Below are 20416 nucleotides of genomic sequence, written 5' to 3'. Positions count from 1 at the left end.
ATTTATTAAAAATCTTCCCAAACTAATATTTAGCATAAACTTTAGTCTTAAAATTATCAGTAAATAAAATTGAACTGCAAAATAAGTGAATTCTTTTAATATTTCAAATGAAAATTAATCATTTAAATGGGTGTTATGTTCTTCAAGACACTCACTCTAATATAATAAACATAGCTTTGTAAATTCCTTTTCCAAGCCAGTATTATTTTGTGAGCATGGAATAAAAGTAGATTAATTTTATAGTCCTATCCTTTTTTTCTTATGGAATAGAAACCAAAGCTTGGTATATTTTAACTTTTCCAAAGACATTTAAAATACTAAGGAAATATTCATTAGTGATATAAACATTTTTAAACATGACATTTTTTTAAAATAATATTCATAACAAAGCAAAACTGCTAATTTTTATAGTTATAAAAATGCATAATTGGAAAGTAGATGATATGAATATATCAATCTGAATGTGAAAATTCTATTTTAATTTAAAAAGTATAAGCCTTAATTTATAGTGACACTTTATAATAAGTTGTTGGTATAGTAACAGTCCACTTATGTGTGCTCAAATTAAACGAGCCTACAAATCAGAGTAACATGGTTCCAGCCTCACTAGTGACCTTTTCTAGGTAAGGGACACAAGCTAGACAACTTGATTTTCTTCAAGTGTGTGTCATGACAGGTCTGAACTAAAAATGCTTTAATGTATAATTATAGCACATGTTTTAGAATAAAACTTTTACGTTGATTATTTAGAAGTAAAATTTTAAAATACATTTCTTCCATGTGATTTCTCATTCTTTCAAAAGAATATCACATTTTAAAACTAAGAACATTATTAATATTTTACTGGAGAATACTATCATGTTTTAGTAGAAGACATATCACTTTAATTTTTTTCTTTCTTTTTTAGAAAGGGTCTCACTATGTAGCCTTGACTAGCCTGGAACTCATTATGTAGACCAGGTTGGTCTTGAATTCAGAGATCCTCCTGCCTCTGATTCCCCAGTGCTGAGATTAAAGGTGTGTGCCACCACACCTGATTTGAAAATTTTTATTGTTGTTTGGTTTGGGGACAGTCTCATGTAGTGTAGGCTGGCCTCAAATTTTATATAAATTAGGATCCTCAAATTTTATATAAATTAGGATGACCTTGAACTTCTGATCCACCTGCCTGCCAAACACTGGGATTACAGGTGCATGCCACCCTGCCCTGCTCAATTTGAAACTTCATCAAAAATTAACTGCTCTCCCTTAAAACAATAGACACACCCACACCCACAACTTCATTGTGTTGTGTTTACCCACTCTCCTCTGCCTTCCTTCCCTCCTGTCCTTCTTTTTTTCCTATGTCCCTCTATCAAAAGCTTTGAGAAGATTTATAGAACACTGTCCCCTCCTGATCTGGCCTGGTTTTATGAAGTGCTTGTATCTCTCAATGCGGTGACAGCATATACTAAATTATCCACGGGTACTTTCCTCACCTAACTCCAGACTTCCACATTTCTACCTACATCCCTGCCATTCTTTGACTGTTCTCACCCTAACCATCTTTTTCCAGAGCCAAAACTAAAAGTGACATCCTTGAACTAGAGGAAGCACCCTTCGGCTACAGAGACCTTTGGTCAGCAAAGCCTGACCAGAAACAATATTTCAGGGAGTGTTAACCAAAGTGAAAACGGTTCCTTCCTATATAAATGTGTGAGTGCTATTTTGTAGTGTAAAGTCCTAGGAAGCAAACTATATTACCTGCCCATGGGTATGGTAAAATAGGTATACAAATATAAAAAGATTAAATTACTCCGTGAAATTCTCCTATACCTTTTGAACCCTTATCATATTATTGCTATATTAAGAACTGTGGAAACTGAATCCCAAACTTCTTTTCTGACATGCTATTCAGATTTGAAGGCTGGAAGTCAAGACCCAGGCTACTTTCTGCTTCCCAGCAATCCAATACTAGCAGAATTCTGAAAAGGTAACTTCACATTGCCACCCCTGAATAAAAAGGAAAGAGAGTAGATGTCAGGTAATATCAACATCAGATGCCACGGGCAGTCATCAGGTTATTCGTTCAGCTGCTTACCAGTGTGACTCCTTTTATGTACCATAAGCACATTGGGCCCAATGCAAACCATGCCACAGACGTCACATTTCAGTTTACCATTCGGAAGCCGGATTCCTCCCTCGCCTTGAAGGTCCTGGACTTTCCTGTTGTCAGCCAGCTCGCTGCTCTCAATTAGGGGCTCTTCTAGGCTGCTCCCCTCATCATGGCCCCTGATCTCATCTTCGCGGCTCAGGGGTTTCCTCTCACACTCTTCATCACTCTGCATTTCTAGCTTTACAGAATTTGCTGGAATTTAAAAGAATTGAAGAAGACATTTGTTACGTGCTGTTACCCTCATTTCTTTCCTGTCCACCGTCACTCTACGGAGCGGATGGGAAGGATGCACTAAGTCAATCCACACTGTGTGCGGTGCTCGGGAGTGAGCCTGGGGGAGAGTGAAGACCGCTCGGAAGCACTGTAGGCAGACAATGGACCCTCGACTTCCGCTCCTGCTCATTTATTTCACTCAGCTACATTGCTTTTATGCAAGTCCTGAACTAATTCTTGTGGGTTTTTTTTTTTTGAAGTTGGTCACTACAGTTAATAAGAATGAAAAGCACGCGTGGAAGACGCAAGGTTAAAAGTTTCTTAACCCACTGAGCCACACCTCATCTTAATTGAACAATCCCGTTCATGCCACATTCTCTGCTTCCCATCAAGAGTGCCTGTGTCAACCTGCTTCTGCGCAGAGCAAGAGAAACAAGTCAAGATCTTAATCCCACAAACGGCTGTCACCGATGAAGGCACACTGTCAAGGCAAATGTCCCCAAGTCAGACTAAACACAAACATTCAGCTGAGGGCTGTATCAGTGTGAGGGAAAGTGCATAAACCTTGCCATCTTAAATTACCCTGCTTTTGTTTCCTCCATGCAACAAAAATAGTCCTCTCTGGAACACACTACCAGGTTGTGAACCAACGCGCTTGAACACTGATCTCCAACAAATCAAAGAGCAGCCAGTGACAGGAACAGCCTAGCATGCATGTACACACTTGCGACTGTTAAGAAACTTAATGCCTTCTGTTTGCTGTTTTTGGATCATCCCACAGGAAAGTTGGAATTCGGTTAGCACAGCCCTTGATCTAAATGGCTCAGTCCTCTTACAAAGTAGAGGCAGGCTTTTAAATTAGCATCAGGTTTTCGGTCTCGCGATCTTGAAAGTTTCTTAAGAATCCATACTGAAGCTCCTCGACATAACAAATTAGCTGGTTCCTGCCTGTATGTCCTGTGTACTGCAGCTGTTTTCCTGAAAAGGTGATGTACTCTTGATTCATGACTACTGCTTACCAGGACAGGGTGCCATCATGATGGCGTGTCTCTGTCCCTCTCTGCGGAGCTCTCTAATCAGAGGCAGTGTGCTACAGAGTGCCAGCAGTATAATCCTAAACTAATTACTTAACCTATGAATCTTAACATCGTGCATTTGAAAAGCGGCAATGAATTCAAATCGCTGAATAAGGCCTGGGCAGAACCTTTGGTGAGAGTGGAGATACTTACATTCTTAAATTGTTAAGCATCTTAGTATTTCTCCTTGTCCTCCAAAAAATGGAGATGATAATGCCTCCACTTTGCAGGGTTGATCTGAGCATTAAATGGATAAACTCAGTACTCAGGCATCTCCCTTTTTCTTCAGGCAATATGATGCTACAGTTACTTTGTAAGATTTTGGTGAAGATTAATTAACTTACACAATGTAAACTGCTCTATAATCCACAAAGGGACAGCCATCCTTACTGAATCTAGCAATTTAGAAACTGATATGATCCTATTTGATTTTTAAGAAGAGACGGGTCAGTATTCTACTCAACACTATATCCCCGCCCCCGAACAAGCATGCTCACAGACCTCGTGATCTATAGGAGCTGTTCAAGCAGTATTCACTCATTAGTTTTACTAAAATCATTACGTATTTCATTCCCCCAACCCTGTTTTATGTTATAGATTCCATGCCATTGTAAAGAGCGACAAAACAATACGAAGGATTGAGTGAGAAAATTAAGTCATTTTTAGCAAATGCTCAGAATCCTTCAGTCTCTGCTTCTAAAGAAATCATGATCATAATGCTCACAGTTAGAAGTCTATCTGAATCCATTTAAAATGTAAAATAAATTATATATCTAGACTATCAGGAGAGATTTATGATCATCCATTCTCTGTTGCTATTATATATATATCCCCACACAGAAGGATCAGTGTGAAAAGTCTTGTATTTTTACAGGCATTTAAAAGTATGAGTGAAGCTCACTGTTATAAATTTAAATGGTCTTTTTGAAAACTGTATATCAACATTATTTGCCCATTTTTCTACCAGGTTGTCAAACTTTTCTCACTGAGTTTAAATGTTTCCTTATTCTGAAAATCAAAACCCCAAACTCCCTAATATCTAAAATGATTTCAGGACTGATATGACACCACAAGCAGAATACTCTACAACCAATGACACAAGCCAGTTTGTAGCCGTCAGAGGAACATGCTGGAAATACCGTAGATAATTACTTCCGTTCAGACTTCAGGTGGCTGCCCAAGATACCTCACTATACATATGCAAATATTCCAAAAAACATACTCTATTAGGAACACTTCTCCCTAGAAATTCTCCCAGGCCTATTCCCCGTTACCCAGGAACCTAGGCCTGCACTGCTGATGTATTTTGCAAATATTTTGACTTTCCATTTTATTCATGAATTAGCTATCATTTGATAAGCCACATTTAACCACCATGAAGCTTGCCAGGGTTCCTCTTCAGAACTCAAGAAAAATATACCTGCATGTGCAGACTGTTAGCATAAAAGTATAGATGTCTCAAATATCAAAATAGGATGGAATTATAAAAAAAAATACAGCTTGATTTTAAATATCAGAGGACACTACTACGAGGCTATCCAAACCCAACAACAATGGACACAGATAAAATGTCATTTAAAAAATACTGTCAGATTAAAATATCCTTATGAAGGGCTATTCTCCCTAGATGAGTATAATGGAGGCAAACACTAGGGAAATGTTTATTTCTGATGTAATTGAGACAGAAAAAATAAAGTATAGTATGGGTTTTTTATACCGATGCTGTAAGTAATCATGTTTATCATATGTAAATTTGTGTCCCATTGCTTTCCTTATATAGTAAATTAGTAAAATGTAACATGTTTCAATATATACCTCATACACTAAACTTCACCCAAAATGGTAGCCCACTCACAAAAATTTTCCATTATACTCATTTCTAATGTCTGTGTCTAAAGTTGAAATCCTATGTTAAAGAAGCAGGAAATTAAATAAAATGTCCTTTAAATACTAACCACTAAACAGAAGCCTTTCTAGCTCTAAAAAAACTATGGTATGTTTCTTTTTTCAATATAAGATGTTTCTAATTATGACAGACAACCTATAATGTTTGAAGTATTTAATGATAAAATTCAAGTGTTAGGGAAAAGGTATAAATTTAAATTTCCACACTAAGAAAGAGCTGACTATCATTGTTTAAAGCATAGTGAGCCCTAATACAACTGTCAATCACTAAATACAGTATTAATCGTACTTTAGTTTTCAATTTTTGGAACTGGAGATTTAACCTTCACTACATGGACTTATTTTCACAATGTGGTCTAGGAATATGTTCTCATAAACAGGCTAATTTCACTCTATATAAGTTGGAAGCTAATTTGATTTTATGTAAGTCTGATGTGTTCTTCCATACTGTGTAATTCAAAGCTATAAAAGAAGCTCTTTGGAAAAAAATGACTTCTCAGCCAAACAATCTTCTATTATAAGCTTCATTAGTAAGCATACTGGGCTACCTACACTCAGAAGCTTCACCATACTGGGCTCCTACACTCAGAAGATTCACCATACTGGACTACCAACACTCAGAATCTTCACCATACTGGGCTACCACAGTTGGAATCTTCACCATACTGGGCTACCTACATTAAGAAGCTTCAAAATCATCATTGTGTCAAGATATATAACAAGGAGTAGAGGGCCACACTATACTTGCCTTTCATTCCTTAGTGAGACATTAACGAGAACACTGAATGAAAGTTTATATACAGGTAAACAGATACAGATTATTATAAAGCATGTATGCACATACACATACTCCAAAAACTGAAAATTTGAAAATGTTTTTGAAAAACTGAAGTAAGTCATCAATTTGATGAAAAGTACTCTGGAAAACTGCTCCTATACTCTACATGATTATTCTACACATCCTTGCAAATGCAGAAAACACATCACAAGCCCCTTGTATTATTTCCTGTCTGGGAAGCTTAACAAATCTACTTGTGGGTTAGTAGAATCAGGTCATACTAGTAATAAAGTTTTAATTTGTAGAAAGCTTATATGATCAAAATATTCTGATAATTATACTTGCAGTTCTGGTTATTACATTATTTCCACAACTTTTCAACTAAAATTTAATAAGGTTATTTTTGAAAACCAAATTTTCTTTTATGGAAAGTAAAATTTATCATCTCAATTTTTGACAGTTCAAAATTACCTTCATATATTCCACCATGCATATAAGAAACTTACTTGTTAAAATTTTTTTAATTATTTCATATTTCTTGAAGGAATCAGTCACCAGAGATGGCAAACTCCCATGTGTTGCAAAGGCAGGTGCTTGGGTGAAACTATAGTTATGGCTATAAATATATATTCAATTTATGCAAAATGTCCAAAGGATGTTGTATAAGTAAATTATATTAGTGAAATATCTGTTTTTAGGTACAAACTCCTTCATGACCTCTTTTTATATGCCTACTGCCTTGTTAATGCGTGTTTCTTATTAAGTAAATGGGTTTTGTTTTCTTTTAGTCACCAACCAACAATAAAGATTAAATAAAATGTAATAAGCAGCAGATATTTTAGTGTTTTCTACCCTTTCTTGGTGAGAAGGTTGTGTTAGGGACCCAACCTAGGTCTTTGTGTATGCTCAGCAATCACTTGGCTTGACTTACACTCCTGGCCTTAGTTCTATGACTCCATCATCATCATCATCATCATCATCATCATCATCATCATCATATTTTTGTTAATTAAAACAATTTTCACATTTAAAATATTTAAATTAAACATATTCAAATATATTTTAATCATGTTCTTATCCTCCCCCAATTCCTTCTTCTCCCCTTCTCTATTTACACAGATTTAAGTTCTTTCTCAAAAATCAAGCAAAAACCCAACTGCTAAAGAAACATCTGTTTTTGTTTCTTGCTATGTGAGGGAGCTGGTTCATGTGAATGTGACATTCATGTGTGGATACACTACCTCACTTTTTAGTTCATTCTCATCAATTGATCTACTTTTATTTTAGCATAACTGTGGTGGAAAGTAAAAGTGCATTGTTACACACATCAAACTGAATTTCTTAACAGCTCTGAAGCTGTTCCTAATGTTATTTTTGCCATTTGTTTGTAGATGCTACCGTGTGTGTGTGTGTGTGTGTGTGTGTGTGTGTGTGTGTGTGGTATGTGTGTGTGTGACAGACAGAGAGAGAGAGAGAGCTACAGTGTGTGTGTGTCTGTGTGTGAGACAGAGAGAGACAGAGAGAGAGAGAGCTACAGTGTGTGTGTGTGTGTGTGTGTGTGTGTGTGTGTGTGTGTGTGTGTGTGTGTGAATGAAGGCCAGAAAATAACTTTGAGGGTAGTTCTACAGGTATCACATGTCTTTTAAACATTTATTTTGAGGCAGGGTCTCTCACTATCCTGGAAACTTACCAAGTACACCAGGCTAACTGGCCAGCAAGTCTCAGGGAATCCACCCAGACATGCCTTCTCATCCCTGGGATTACACCCCCATGGCACCACATCTGGCTTTTGACATAAGTTCTGTACACTGACCTCAGGTTCTCATGCTTACATGGCAAGCATGTTACTACCTCCCCAGCACTAAATTTAGAATTAAAATTTTTAATGGAAGCAAATGCTAAGAAAGTTCATGTAATGTTACTTTCATAAGAAAAAAGAAAAGGAGACTAGAATGTCATTCTTCCCAAATTAAAGTGGTTATCATGTGTGATTCTATTTTTATATACTCGGTTTCTGCCATGTAAGAATTCAAGTGGGCACTTAGGGATTTTAAAACTCAGAAACAATTTCTCTCAGTCTATGCTAGTTACCTGAAAGAGCGTTAAATACACTAATTGTTTCAATACTTCTACCTAACCTTCTGAAGTTGAATCTACACAAATATAACTTTCTTTTAAACATTAGAAAAAGACACACCAAACTTGATGAAATCTGTGTTACTAGTCCAGCAGCTGTTTAAATAGTCAGCAAACCAACATAACTTCAAAACTGATGTAAAGGACAATTATTCACCAACAATCAACCAACAGGCCAAACAAAATAAAAATTATCATAACCAGAGTTATCTTAAAGTATGTGCAATCATTTTTTAACTCCTCGGTGAAATTTCAAAGGATATAAAAACTTTATTCCTGTTAAGTGTGGGTAAGTGATGGGCAAATCTTGCAAAGCAGCTCCCTCACAAGATCTTTCAAGTGTTTGTTTTATGGAGGGTTGGACAAGTCCAGACACTGGTGTCAGCCGAGCAGCAGCTATTTGTGGGCAGCACTCTCGGGCTGCTCTTCCATCACCTTGAAATGTTCCCCGTGTGTGTGTGTGTGTGTGTGTGTGTGTGTGTGTGTGTGTGTGTGTGTGTGTGTGTGTGTGTGGTGATGTTTGCATGTCTGTGTAGTTATGTGGAGGGAGGGCTCCAAGCTGAGTGTATTCTTCAATCCCTTCCTACCTTATTTTTGAGACAGGGTTTCTTCCTGAGCCCGGAGCTCACTCTTTTGGCTCTGCTGGTTGGCTAGCTAAAGACCTCCACGGATCCACCTGTTTCCACGTCGCCCTCCATGCTGCCCCAGTGCTAGGGTTCCAGATATGTGTCCCGAGGCCTGACTTCCGTGAGTATTGCTTTTTGACATGGGTGCTGGTGATCCACATTTGGGTGTTTATGACAATGCTTCAGTCACTTACCGAGTAACACCATCTCCCCAGCCTTTCCCAGCCAAATAAGTGCAACATTGAGGTCAAATCTGCAGTTTTACTCTTTTCAGGAAAGTTTTTAGGCAAGTTCTCTTTCTGTGAAACTCATGTTGTCCTAACACTATGGCGATTTCATTAATGCATATGTTTTAATTTTACAATGCCTACCATTACAGCCATCATATATTGCACAGTGTAAAATCAGTAGTACAACAATGCTATCCTCACATGAGCTCACACACACTAGCCTCTTACTATGCACTTTGTTAAACCATTGCTGCTGACTTATGACTGTGTAGCTTTGGTGCCTGTCCTGGAACTCGCTCTGTAGACCAGGCTGGCCTCGAATTCGCAGAGATTAAAGGCATGCACCACCACCACCCGGCTTTCACTTAAGTTACTGAACACTTGCAAACTTTAACCACACCTGAGAAACTTAATGATATTCAAATAAGTTTTAAGCACAAAACATAATCAATTTCACTGTACGAAAGGTGATAGCTCCCAGCCTACTAACAGATTTAATAGCAACAATCACGAAAGTATATTTTCATCTTCATGTTATGGATGAAGATACTGGTGAAATAACAAGTTGAGTGGCACAGCTATTCAGAACCAACTAAGACTGGGACCCAGCGCTCACCGAGAACCAAATTCTTGCTATATCGCCTGTTCATCGTAAGCAGGGCAGTGACGCGTTATTAGTTAACAACAAAAGAAATGCCAACACATTAAGAAAGGATAAGTTAGCACAGTGTGTACATATATAATTCCATGTTTAATATGGGTAATTAGTTTGCCAGTCTGGGGTAAAGAAAAAATTGTGTGAGTCTGTTTGGAAAAAAGACGAGCTCTGACTGCCAAGTTTTCTGAGCATGGATTTCATCTCATGTAAGAGCAATTGACTTTGAACTGGTGTTTGGCAATCATGTGTTTAACATAACTATGGGAGGCTTACAAAACAAATTATATTGGGAAATATTTTTAATAAGAGGAGAACAAAATTCTTAACCTGACTTCTGTAAGAGGGAAAATCATTACTATACAATCCAGCCCAGTGGGCATGCTCCCAAAGGGAAGCACGGCCCAGGATCACCAGAGGCCACTAAGGACACATAACGAGGTCAGAAGGCAGTAAGGAATGGAGCAACTCCAACAGAGGGAAGATCCAGCCCCCGGCTCTTTAGCAGCTCTGCACAGTCTCTGAAGTGACAAGAGAATCCAATGCTGTCCATACTCTGGGTTCCACCCTCCTTGCGTAGTAGTCATACCTATTGAGATTAAGACTGGAAGGTCCTTCTAAGGGCTTCCAAACACTCTTATTTGTCTGCATCATTTAAGATTCCACATTTGACCAATGTGATTCAGGTTGTTCAACGATAAATGTAGAACCCAGAAAACCTATCAAGTAGTGACGAAGAGCAAACCTGTGATTAAGAGACAGTAACCTGGACAGCTGCCAGGCAAATCTTAATACTTCTAAGTCTAGTTGGGTTTTCCACAATGTGGTAGCAGCAGTTCTCTTTACAACCTTCATGTCTGGCTTCTGGTTCTACTGAGTGTCATACAGAGCCTCTATGTTAAAAGAAAAAAAATCACAAAGCACCACATGAGGAAATGGAAAGAGTAGATTAGAATACCTGTCTTTAAATTACTAATGTATGAATGTTAAGTCACCTACCAAATAGCCTCATTTCCTAGTGTATGTATAGAGTGGATAATATCCTCTACATAAAAACCACAAGACTGCAGCCACATAGTCAGTTAGAACAAGCAGAGATTACGAGCACAAGCTAGATTCTGGAGCTTAAGAACAAGTTCGTTCACTTATTAGCCATAGGACCTTAAAAAACCTGTCTCAATTTTCTTGTATAATAAGTATCAAGATATTACATTCTGAGTATTAAGCATAATAGTATGTATATATAACACATAAAGCTAGGTAGCTTATTAAAATATTTGGATAAAACCATATCATAAATATATACCAATAAGTAAGTTGAATATTTGGTGCATTGCTACTAAAGTAAAGGTAAGAAGGTCCCACAGTAGCATTTAAGACAATACTTACAAACTGGTATGTAATAAAGGGCATAAATAATAAGCCAACAGCTAACATAATGCTGAGTAGAAAAAGCCAAAGGCCTGTTCTCCAAGATCTTGAATAATACAAAAATGTCCACTTTTACTTCATATATTCAACACACTACTAGAAGTGTTAGCTAGAGGAAGAAGCCAAATTGCCAGTATTTGCAGATGACATGATCTTTTATATGGAGAAAAATCACAAGGACTTCATTTAAAAAAAAAACTATTAGAATATAAGTACAGCAAAGAGGCAGGATACAAAATCAGCATACAAACCCCAATACTGTTGCAACAGAGGAGAAGCTAGTTATGGGAAATAGAAATCAAGACAGGAATCCCATTCACAATTGGTACAAAAATTGCCTAGGAATAAACAACCAAAAAGCAAAGAATTTATATAGTGAGACTTATAAGACATTGGTTGAAGAAATTGTAGAGTATGTGCACACAAATTGAAAAGAAACCATGTGTTCAGGGATGAGAAGAGTGGACACTATTAAAATATCCACACTGCCCAAAGCCAACTACAAGTTCAATGTAACTCCTATGAAAAGCCAATGGTATCCTTCACAGACAAGTTTAGGCTCCTTGTTACATATAAAGGCAAGGGATCTTTCTCTGCTATTCTATATTCATTCCAGTATATTCTATATTTACTTCAAATATTTGAGTCAAATGAAAAGTCTACATGTGGTCCCAAGATGCAAGGTTGGTCAACAAGAAATGTGTAGCCAATAAAGCACTTTGACTAGTGAGAAAGGAAAAAACAAAAAAACAGTGATTAAGGGCAATTTACCAGGCAAAATTTTTAACAGATCTGTGCCAAATACTGATTTTCTTCAAAGTAACAGCATCATATTTATTAACTATGAACATATCTTATTTCCTAACCTTAAGGTATGAACACTTTCTATAAAATAGAACACACACACACACACACACACACACACACACACACACACACACACACACCAGAAATCAGTATTGTTACATGCCAGTTATCTGGAACAATTATCAAGAAGCTACATCCTTGACAATAGTGACAACATAAATAAATAGACAAAATTCCTACAAATAAGTTTAGCCAAAGAGGCAAAATCTCCTCAAAGAACATAATAAAATGCTGAAGAAAGAAACTAGAGTTGGCGAGATGGCTCAGGAAGTAAAGGTGCTTGTGGCCAAGGCTGTGTACTGGAGTCTGACTCCCAGAAGCCTGTGTACTCCAGTCTGATTCCCATGTCCTGCAAGTCATGCTTTGACATCACACGTGCCAATGGCATGCAGATGCGTGGATAAAAACTTGCTCACATTCACAGATGATAAATAAATACTGCTTTAAAAGAAATTGAAGAGGTCACAAAAACAGGCACAAAACTCTCAAACTGCCAAAGTAAATAGGAAAGGTGAAAAGCAGGAGGCATCACATCACACTTGAAGTTGGGCTACAAAGTTTTGGTGCTCAAAACAGCATCGCACTGGCATTAAAAACTGGCATGGAATAATGAAACAAAACCGAGTCAAATGTTGACCCGCATTCCTATATCCACCTGATTTTCGACCAAGGTACCAAGAGCAGGCTTGGGAAAAGACACTCTTGTCAACAGACCTTGCTGGGATAATTGCACACTCACATACAGAATAATGAAACCAAAACCCTCTCTCATACCAGTTACAAAACCTAACCAAAATTAACCAAAAATGTTAAAAGACTGAAATTCAAGACTTGCCCATACAAAATGACTGGGAGAAATGACTAGGAAGAAACACCTAATGGAAATGCTTCGGGGCATTAGACACAGCAAGGAGTTTTGCGGGGAGACGCCAAAGTCAGGGGAAATAAAACCAAAAGCAGGCAAGTGTGGTTTTACCAAACTGAAAAGCTTCTGCGCTGCCCAGCGAAAACATCACTACAGCGACAGTTTACAGAATGGAAGACAGCATTTGCAAACTATACCTTTGACGCAGTTAAGGGGGCTGAGGAGATGGTTCCGTTTCTAGGGCGTCTTCTATGTACGCATGAGGACCATGAAAAAGAGGAGTGTGTTGACACATGTCTGTAATCCCAATTTTGGCAAGTTCTAGGTCCAATGAAAGACCGTTTCTCAAAAAATAAGGTAGAAAGCAACTCAGGGAGACACCTGATAGACACCTTCATGTCCTCTGTGTACACAGAGAAAATGTAAACAAAGAACCAAATAGATATTTAATGCATAGAAGACCTGCAAATGACCAACCGCTGTATATAAAAAAATGTTCAACATCGTTAACTATCAGGGAAGTGCAAATCAGAAACACATGAAATATCACCCCATGTAGTAAGAATGCTTGTTATCAAAAAGACAAGAGATAACAGGTGGGAAGAAAGTGGATTAGAGACCCCTGGGTGCTGTTGTTTGAATTAGAACAAACTTTGTGGCAAAGGGTATGGAAGTTCCTCAGAATCTTAAAAATGTATTATTATATGAATTGCCAATCTTAATACTCGGTAGATACTCTAAGGAAATGGATTAGGCTGCTAAAGAAACAACTACACACCCATGTTCACTGCAACACTAGTAACAATAGCCAAGACACAGAACAAATCTGTCAATCAAGTGATGAATAGGTTAAGAAAATATGGTAGATTGACCATAGACTATTATTCAGCGATAGAAGAATGAAATGAAATCCTGCGATTTATGGGATGGATGCAAATAGGGATCATTATATTAAGTGAAGAAAGCCAGGCACAGAAAGCCAAACACTGCACGATGTTACTTATACGTGGAATCTAAAACAACTGACCTCATGGAATGGTAGTTAGCAAAGGCCTGAGGCAGGAGAGAGAGAGAAAAACGGGGAATTGGCTGTCAATGGGTACAAAGTTTTGGATGGATAGGAATAGGAAGTTGTGGTGTACTAGTGTGCCCAGGGAAGTAACTATGGGTATGATAGGGCACTACACACTATAAAAAGGATGAAGATGGTGCTTTGAATGTTTACATAATGAAGAAATTATAAAGTAAAAGGAGATAGAACATTCTAACCAAACATAGACACCACAGCATGTATGAGTGCATGAAACAGTCATTACATTGTCCTACAAATATGTACCAGGCTCTAACATTGCAGGGCAATATCTGTCATGTTCTCTGCTGAAATATATGAATGTATATCTACATCCCATTTTATATGTGAGTGACTGTGCATTATAAAACACAGTGACTCTGAACACCCCAGATCTTGAACTACTATGAAATGCCAGTGCAAAATATAAGGCATAAATGATCAAGAAGTGATATGCTCATCTAAAATACATTTACATGTATTTTTCTTTTATTCAACAATGAGAGTTTTGATTACTCATGAGTTGTTTGTCTCCATTTCCAAATCACCCATTTAGTCGTCTTTCCAAAGCTGCTAACTGAAGTAGGTAGAACAGTAAAGTAACCGTATAGTTCTAGGTAATAGGCAAAGCAGTGTTCATACAGTTGAAGTACGTATAAATGGCGGTCAGCTCGTACAGGTAAGCTGGTGTGCTTATCAAATGTGAGAGTACTTTATCCCCCTGGTAATGCTTCATGTACAATGCTTGGTGCTTTCTGGTTAGGCAACATAGAGACTAAAATCTGCATACACTGCATTTTATTATTCCTTTTTTAAAACTTGTGCTTTAGCACAGAAGGTCTGATCCTTGTCACCTTCTCAGAGGCTGGAACTCCTGACCTAAGAAATGGATGAAATTAATACATCATGCCACCCCACCAAGGGACAGAGTTCTTGAGGTCCCTCTACTCTTCAGAATTTATATTTCCAGACTATATCAGACTATTCAAATTTTCTTATAAATAGCAAGCTATGAAATTATTAATTATTGTGGTCATTTGGTATGGCAATATGGATTTATTCATAAAAAAATATGTTCTTAGGTATAGAGTTTGGATAAAGATCCAACTTTTAGAGGATGTATTTAAAACTTCTGGCTTAAACACAGTATTCTTAATTCCCCGTCTTACTGTGCTTCTGAAGGTCACGGTGAGAGCACACTACATGTAAGCGCATGTGCATATATGTACGGTATACACACTGGGAAGCCGGTTGGCACGGGTGTAAGGTGTTCTTTATTAAGCAATAAATGTTTGTGGCTTAAGCAGATGAGACTGCACTATGATTAAAATGCCATCCTCACGTGTTTCTTTCAGCTGAAAATTGGACGGCATCCAGAGAGGGAGAGGGGAGAGGCAAAGCAAACAGAACGAACTCGACTTCACAAAGGGGAAGACTGCCACCGCCTTCGCTAAAAGCATAAAACTCTCGACTCGAATAGTTATGGACCCTCTTGAGTTTCTCCTTTCTTTCACTCTGGCTGGGTCAGGATGTGAGCCCTGCCATTATGTATGGCTCCAGGCTGTTTGTGAGCTTCCTCCCCATCTGGGACTGAGGCAAATTGCAGGTTTCCAGGGAGGGGAATGCTTTTACAGCAGGGATCAGCGCTTCAGCACTTTGCGTGCACTGTGCCAAGTCCAGTGACACTACCTGCCTGGCTCCCGGTGACGACCTGGGCACCAGGTTTTGTATTTTTAGATACGGAAAATATATAGGGGCATTTCAGAAGTCTGGCATTGTTCTTTGCTGGAAGACCATAAACACATGAACAGCCATTAAAAGTCATTTTCCTTCTTTTCCACCTACAAAATGAATGTAATTACTCCAGGGGCACAAAAAAAAAAAAAGTGCCTCAATCTACATTTCTGTCCCTCTCATCTTACAAGGTCCACTGTTCCCTTTCAGGTCCCTAGCAGGCTGCCTTTTCCGTAGGCTGCATATGCTTACTAAAAGCACCCCTCATTCCGAGGAAGCTGTCAGCAATTACTGCAGTGAACTTTAAGTCTTGCCTCTAACTACCGCAGTAGTCTAGAAATAATGGCACACTTCTCAGTGCTTTCAAATGTCAAGCTGACCACTCGGAAATTTCAGCTGGGTTTCTCCAGGAAGGCCCCGGATGATAAGACACTTTATGAGCCTTCCACTTCATCTCTGTTTCGTTACTGCAGCGCCTCACACCTTCATGGTATAGCAACACCTTCTGGGACGCGCTGAAACCTAAACAAACCATAGAAACCTCCACCAGACCAAAGGGAACGCCATGTGGCTGGTACAAGCAAGCTATCTGTTCCCTTGATTGGACACTATTCTTTAAACTATTTTAATTTTGCTTCCACATCATCCCCTGTCTAAGTAGTTTAAACCTGTTGCATGTCTTTACCCAATGGCAAGGTAGCTTTCCTTGAACAATAGAATTTTAAAATACGTACTGCATATATGCATCAACACTCTCTCTCTCTCTCTCTCTCTCTCTCTCTCTCTCTCTCTCTCTCTCTCACACACACACACACACACACACACACACACTCTCTCTCTCTCTCTCTCTCTCACACACACACACACTCACACACACAAAACCACCACTACCACCAACAACAACTTTTCCTTATGTTGCTCTTAATGGCCTGGAACTTTCTATAGAGACCAGGCTGGCTTTGAACTCACAGAGTTCTGGTATTAAAAGCTTGTTCCACTATGCTCAGCAATAAATGACTACTTTCATACATTTCAGTATTGGTTTTATTATCAAATGTTTGGCTCAACTTTTATAATCAGAGAAAAAGAAAAAAAACTCTCCAAAATTTTGAACTAACTTTTAAAAAAAAAAATTTATTCACTTATTTTTAAGTTTTTATGTGCATGAGTATTTGCCTCTCTTTATATGCATGTACCACATGCAGACCAGGGGCCTGAGGAGGCTGGAGCCTGATCTCTAGAGTCGTAGTTTGAAGTGTAGATCCTGGGAACTGAAAGCAGGTCCCTATAAGAGCAGCAATAGCTCTTAATTGCTGAGCCATTTTTCCAGCCAGTAAACTACCTTTCATAACTCCATGAGGCTTACAGGTCCAGGTGAGATTAGAATTACAAAACTACAATGTGAACAAGAATAAAGAGGAAAATTATGATTTGTATTTTTTTTTAAATGGAAAGCATTGGCCTTCTATTTTTGACTATTTTCAAAACAGTATGAGTATGGGGGCAGGCTATTAAGAGATCAGATAAGCGTTAAATGGAATGATCTAAACCAGAGACAAAGGTCTTGAAGACGGAAAACAGCTTCTTTCTCCTTGTATTAAAATTCTTACTATTATAAACTGGGCGCTGTTGGGACACAGCTATACTCCAGCAGTGGGGAGGTAAAGGCAGGAGGGTCAGAAGCTTCAGGTTATCTTCAGCTACACACCAAATCTGAGGTCACCCCGGGATCCAGGAGATTGTGTCTCAAGAACAAACGAACCATTTTTATTATTGTTTATATCAAATGCTGAGAGTATGTGCATGGAGAATCTGTATTCTAGGGTCATGCAATTCATAAGCATTCAGGGTAGTTTTAAGTTCCTGTCATCCCTTTCCTATAAAATTACAGATAATTAGAGAAGCCCAGTCCACATTAACAAAGTGTGATCCACACTCTAGGCACTTGTTAGAGTCCATGTGAGCAAGACAGACCCAGATACAGTCTGTTTGGATACAGAGAATCCAAACAAGAAAGCTAGTTCCCTGAAAAGGACACAGTACTGTCTCTGGTTTAAAAAAAAAAAAATCACGAAATCTAGGAGTAGGAAAAGGATCCAGGAAAGTCTCAAAATAGTATACCTAGAAACAAAATATTTAAGTTCTTTATGATTAAAACTAGCATCATTGGAGCCATAGTGATTCATTCATTATGAATCCCCCCACTTCTTTTTAAAGCAATTTTTAATGGAAGGGGTAAATGAGCAGGATGGGAAAAACACTAACATCCCACAAAGGCTCATTCAGGTGGGTGGTCTGTACCAACAGCCATTTTTAACACTTAAGTCAGTCTTTCTGGTAAGTACTGCCTTCATTCAATGGAAAATGAAATGAAGGACCAGAACGGTATCATAAAGCTACATACCAATGTCTGTGAGCCAGGCAATCCTGCCACAATGCATTTCATTAGTGTTAAGGGAACCAAACAACAGGAACTTAACATTCATTCTCCACTGATGGCACCATCCACATCTTACTAGGAATTAGATGAACAATATTTATTAATAACTAATAGTAGAATAGTAAAGAACAAATTCAGATGTGCAACGTTAAAACATAGCTCCTCACTAAAATGCAAATGCATCGAAGTTGTGATGTCAGCAAACAATGGGAAAATCTGCAGAGGGAAGGAAGCAAATGCAACCGGAAGCTCTGAAACTGGACTTTACACCTAGCTCAAGGGGGACAAACAATATGAGTCCCATCCAGAGATGCCGAGGATTCACAACTTTGTTCCAGACACTCTGCTACACATCAAAAGCATTACAACAAGTTAAACACATAGCTTTGACTTCATAATCTATCTATGCCAAATGGAGATGAGGGAGACCGGAGCTCGGCAAAAGTCTGTCTGTCTGAGCAGAAGGAATCAGAACAAAGGCCCAGAACTGGGGAGGAGGTCTCAGAGGCATGCACAAATTCCTAGAACTAAGGACTCTCAGCCCTACCAAACCTCAGAATAACCTTCACTTCCTTAGTATTTTACTGATGAAGATTTCAGTTTTTACAAATATCCACAAGCAAAGCAGAATATTTCCTGTTAAAAATATACATGTCAGCATCAACTGGCAGTTCTCACTAACAATTCCTAGACTGTCTCCATCACAAACATAAACACAATTATCTACCTTTTTTTTTTCCTGACTAGGAAAGTAGCACCTCAATACAAAACTGCTGCTGTGAGTGCACACGTATGCATGCACGCACACGCACGTGCGCGCACACACACACACACACACACACACACACACACACAGGTTAAAATAAAAACCTAAAATGAAAGCTCCTCAACCCATTATATTCACCATCATTAAATACAAGATTGTCATGACAAGTAATAGAACATTGGTCAAAAAGTAATAGCTTGGTTAAAATTTCTTCTCGCCGATATTAGTTGCAAGCTTTTACGGTGCTGCCTATTATCCATCTTAATGAAATTCACCTGTCAGTTCCATTTTGAAATGGTGAATTCCTGTACCGAATGACAAGAGTAAAATTAAAATCTCTTCTCTTTTCCCAATCAAACCATCTAATGATGAAAAATAAGAAATAAGTAACTCAGAAATGTCTGCCACTAATTGGTCAAGGAAAAGATTCGCCTTCAGATCTCTTGGCTCTTTTCTTCCTCGGGTGACCGGCCTGAGGGTTGCCAGTCAGCTCCTTGTCTTTTAAACTCACTTTGCCACCAGGCAGTACACTGAGGAAAACTAGCTAAGATTTGTAGTGCTGGGAGACAGTAGGGAAGAGTACAGAAGATGGTCTCCAATTCGTGGACATTATGATCATTCACTGGGTCGTGAACCTGTCTTAGAGTTGAAAATGTCACCACGTCCCTTATTCTAAATTAGAGGAGGCAAAAGATAAGTCTCCAAGTTTTGTCTTTTAATTACCAACTTCCTGAGCTTTCAAAGTAACTCCGATGAGAGGAAGAAATGCATTGACTTACCTCTGTTTTCCACGTGGGTCACCTTTTCAAGCCTAGGTACAGGTTTTATACTTGCCAGTATACTTATTTCAAACTTTTATAGAAAATTGCTTTAAAAAAACAGCAATCTAATAGAAATCAAGTATGATCTAGAATATGAAATGAAAACTCAAGTGAAATGGTACATGAAAAGGAAGTTTTAAGTTGTTGAAGCTCCTTCATCTGGAGCCTCGATTATGCTCTGTTCTCTAATATTTTACTGTTTAAACCTATACTACATCCTCGAATTATGCCTAATCAATTTCTCATCTTCAAAATTCACTGACTAATGTATAAGTCAGAGAGTATTAACACAGAATACTTATCATGCAATAAAGCACAGTGTCATCATGGGTATAAAATGGCAGGGAGTGTAAAGGGATAGAGACACTCGAAAAATCTAGAATCTTCTTCTACTGTTGAAGCTTGGCTGAGAGGAGTGGAAAAATAATCATTTTCCATTGCTTAAGAAAGATCAAAAATAAAAGCTAGCAAAGGAAACAAATACTCACTGTGGCCCTAGAAACTAAGAATAATCCAGGCGGAGAACTAAGGAGATATAGGATACCCAAGTCTATTTGCTAGTTATGGATGGAATTTGATGAGCCAAAACAGATTAAATATTAGTATCTCGGTTTGTCATTGAGTTAATGGAAATAAATTAACTTCACTA

At 38.2% G+C, this 20416-nt stretch overlaps 1 protein-coding gene and 1 long non-coding RNA gene across 18 annotated transcripts in view; one reads left to right on the top strand and one right to left on the bottom strand.

The window, feature by feature from the left end:
• LOC143268312 (uncharacterized) overlaps positions 1–16188 on the top strand; it is a 34870-nt gene extending 18682 nt beyond the window's left edge. Inside the window, exons 2-3 of the long non-coding RNA XR_013044113.1 lie at positions 8867–9010; positions 15362–16188. This is a non-coding gene — a long non-coding RNA (uncharacterized LOC143268312). The remainder of the gene's footprint in view (positions 1–8866; positions 9011–15361) is intronic.
• Ikzf2 (IKAROS family zinc finger 2) overlaps positions 1–20416 on the bottom strand; it is a 158663-nt gene that overhangs the window by 51500 nt on the left and 86747 nt on the right. For 14 of the 17 annotated variants that reach the window (XM_042260178.2, XM_076550183.1, XM_076550186.1 and 11 more), the window contains one exon: positions 2081–2347. In XM_042260178.2, the coding sequence (XP_042116112.1) occupies positions 2081–2347 (267 nt within the window). The remainder of the gene's footprint in view (positions 1–2080; positions 2348–20416) is intronic. The other 3 variants (XM_076550189.1, XM_042260181.2, XM_076550187.1) reach the window with 1 other exon arrangement.

The sequence above is a fragment of the Peromyscus maniculatus genome, chromosome 13 (assembly GCF_049852395.1).
Source record: "Peromyscus maniculatus bairdii isolate BWxNUB_F1_BW_parent chromosome 13, HU_Pman_BW_mat_3.1, whole genome shotgun sequence".
NCBI classification, from domain to species: domain Eukaryota; kingdom Metazoa; phylum Chordata; class Mammalia; order Rodentia; family Cricetidae; genus Peromyscus; species Peromyscus maniculatus.
Note: the sequence above shows the minus strand (reverse complement) of the source record. Positions and strands in the feature narration are given on the sequence as shown.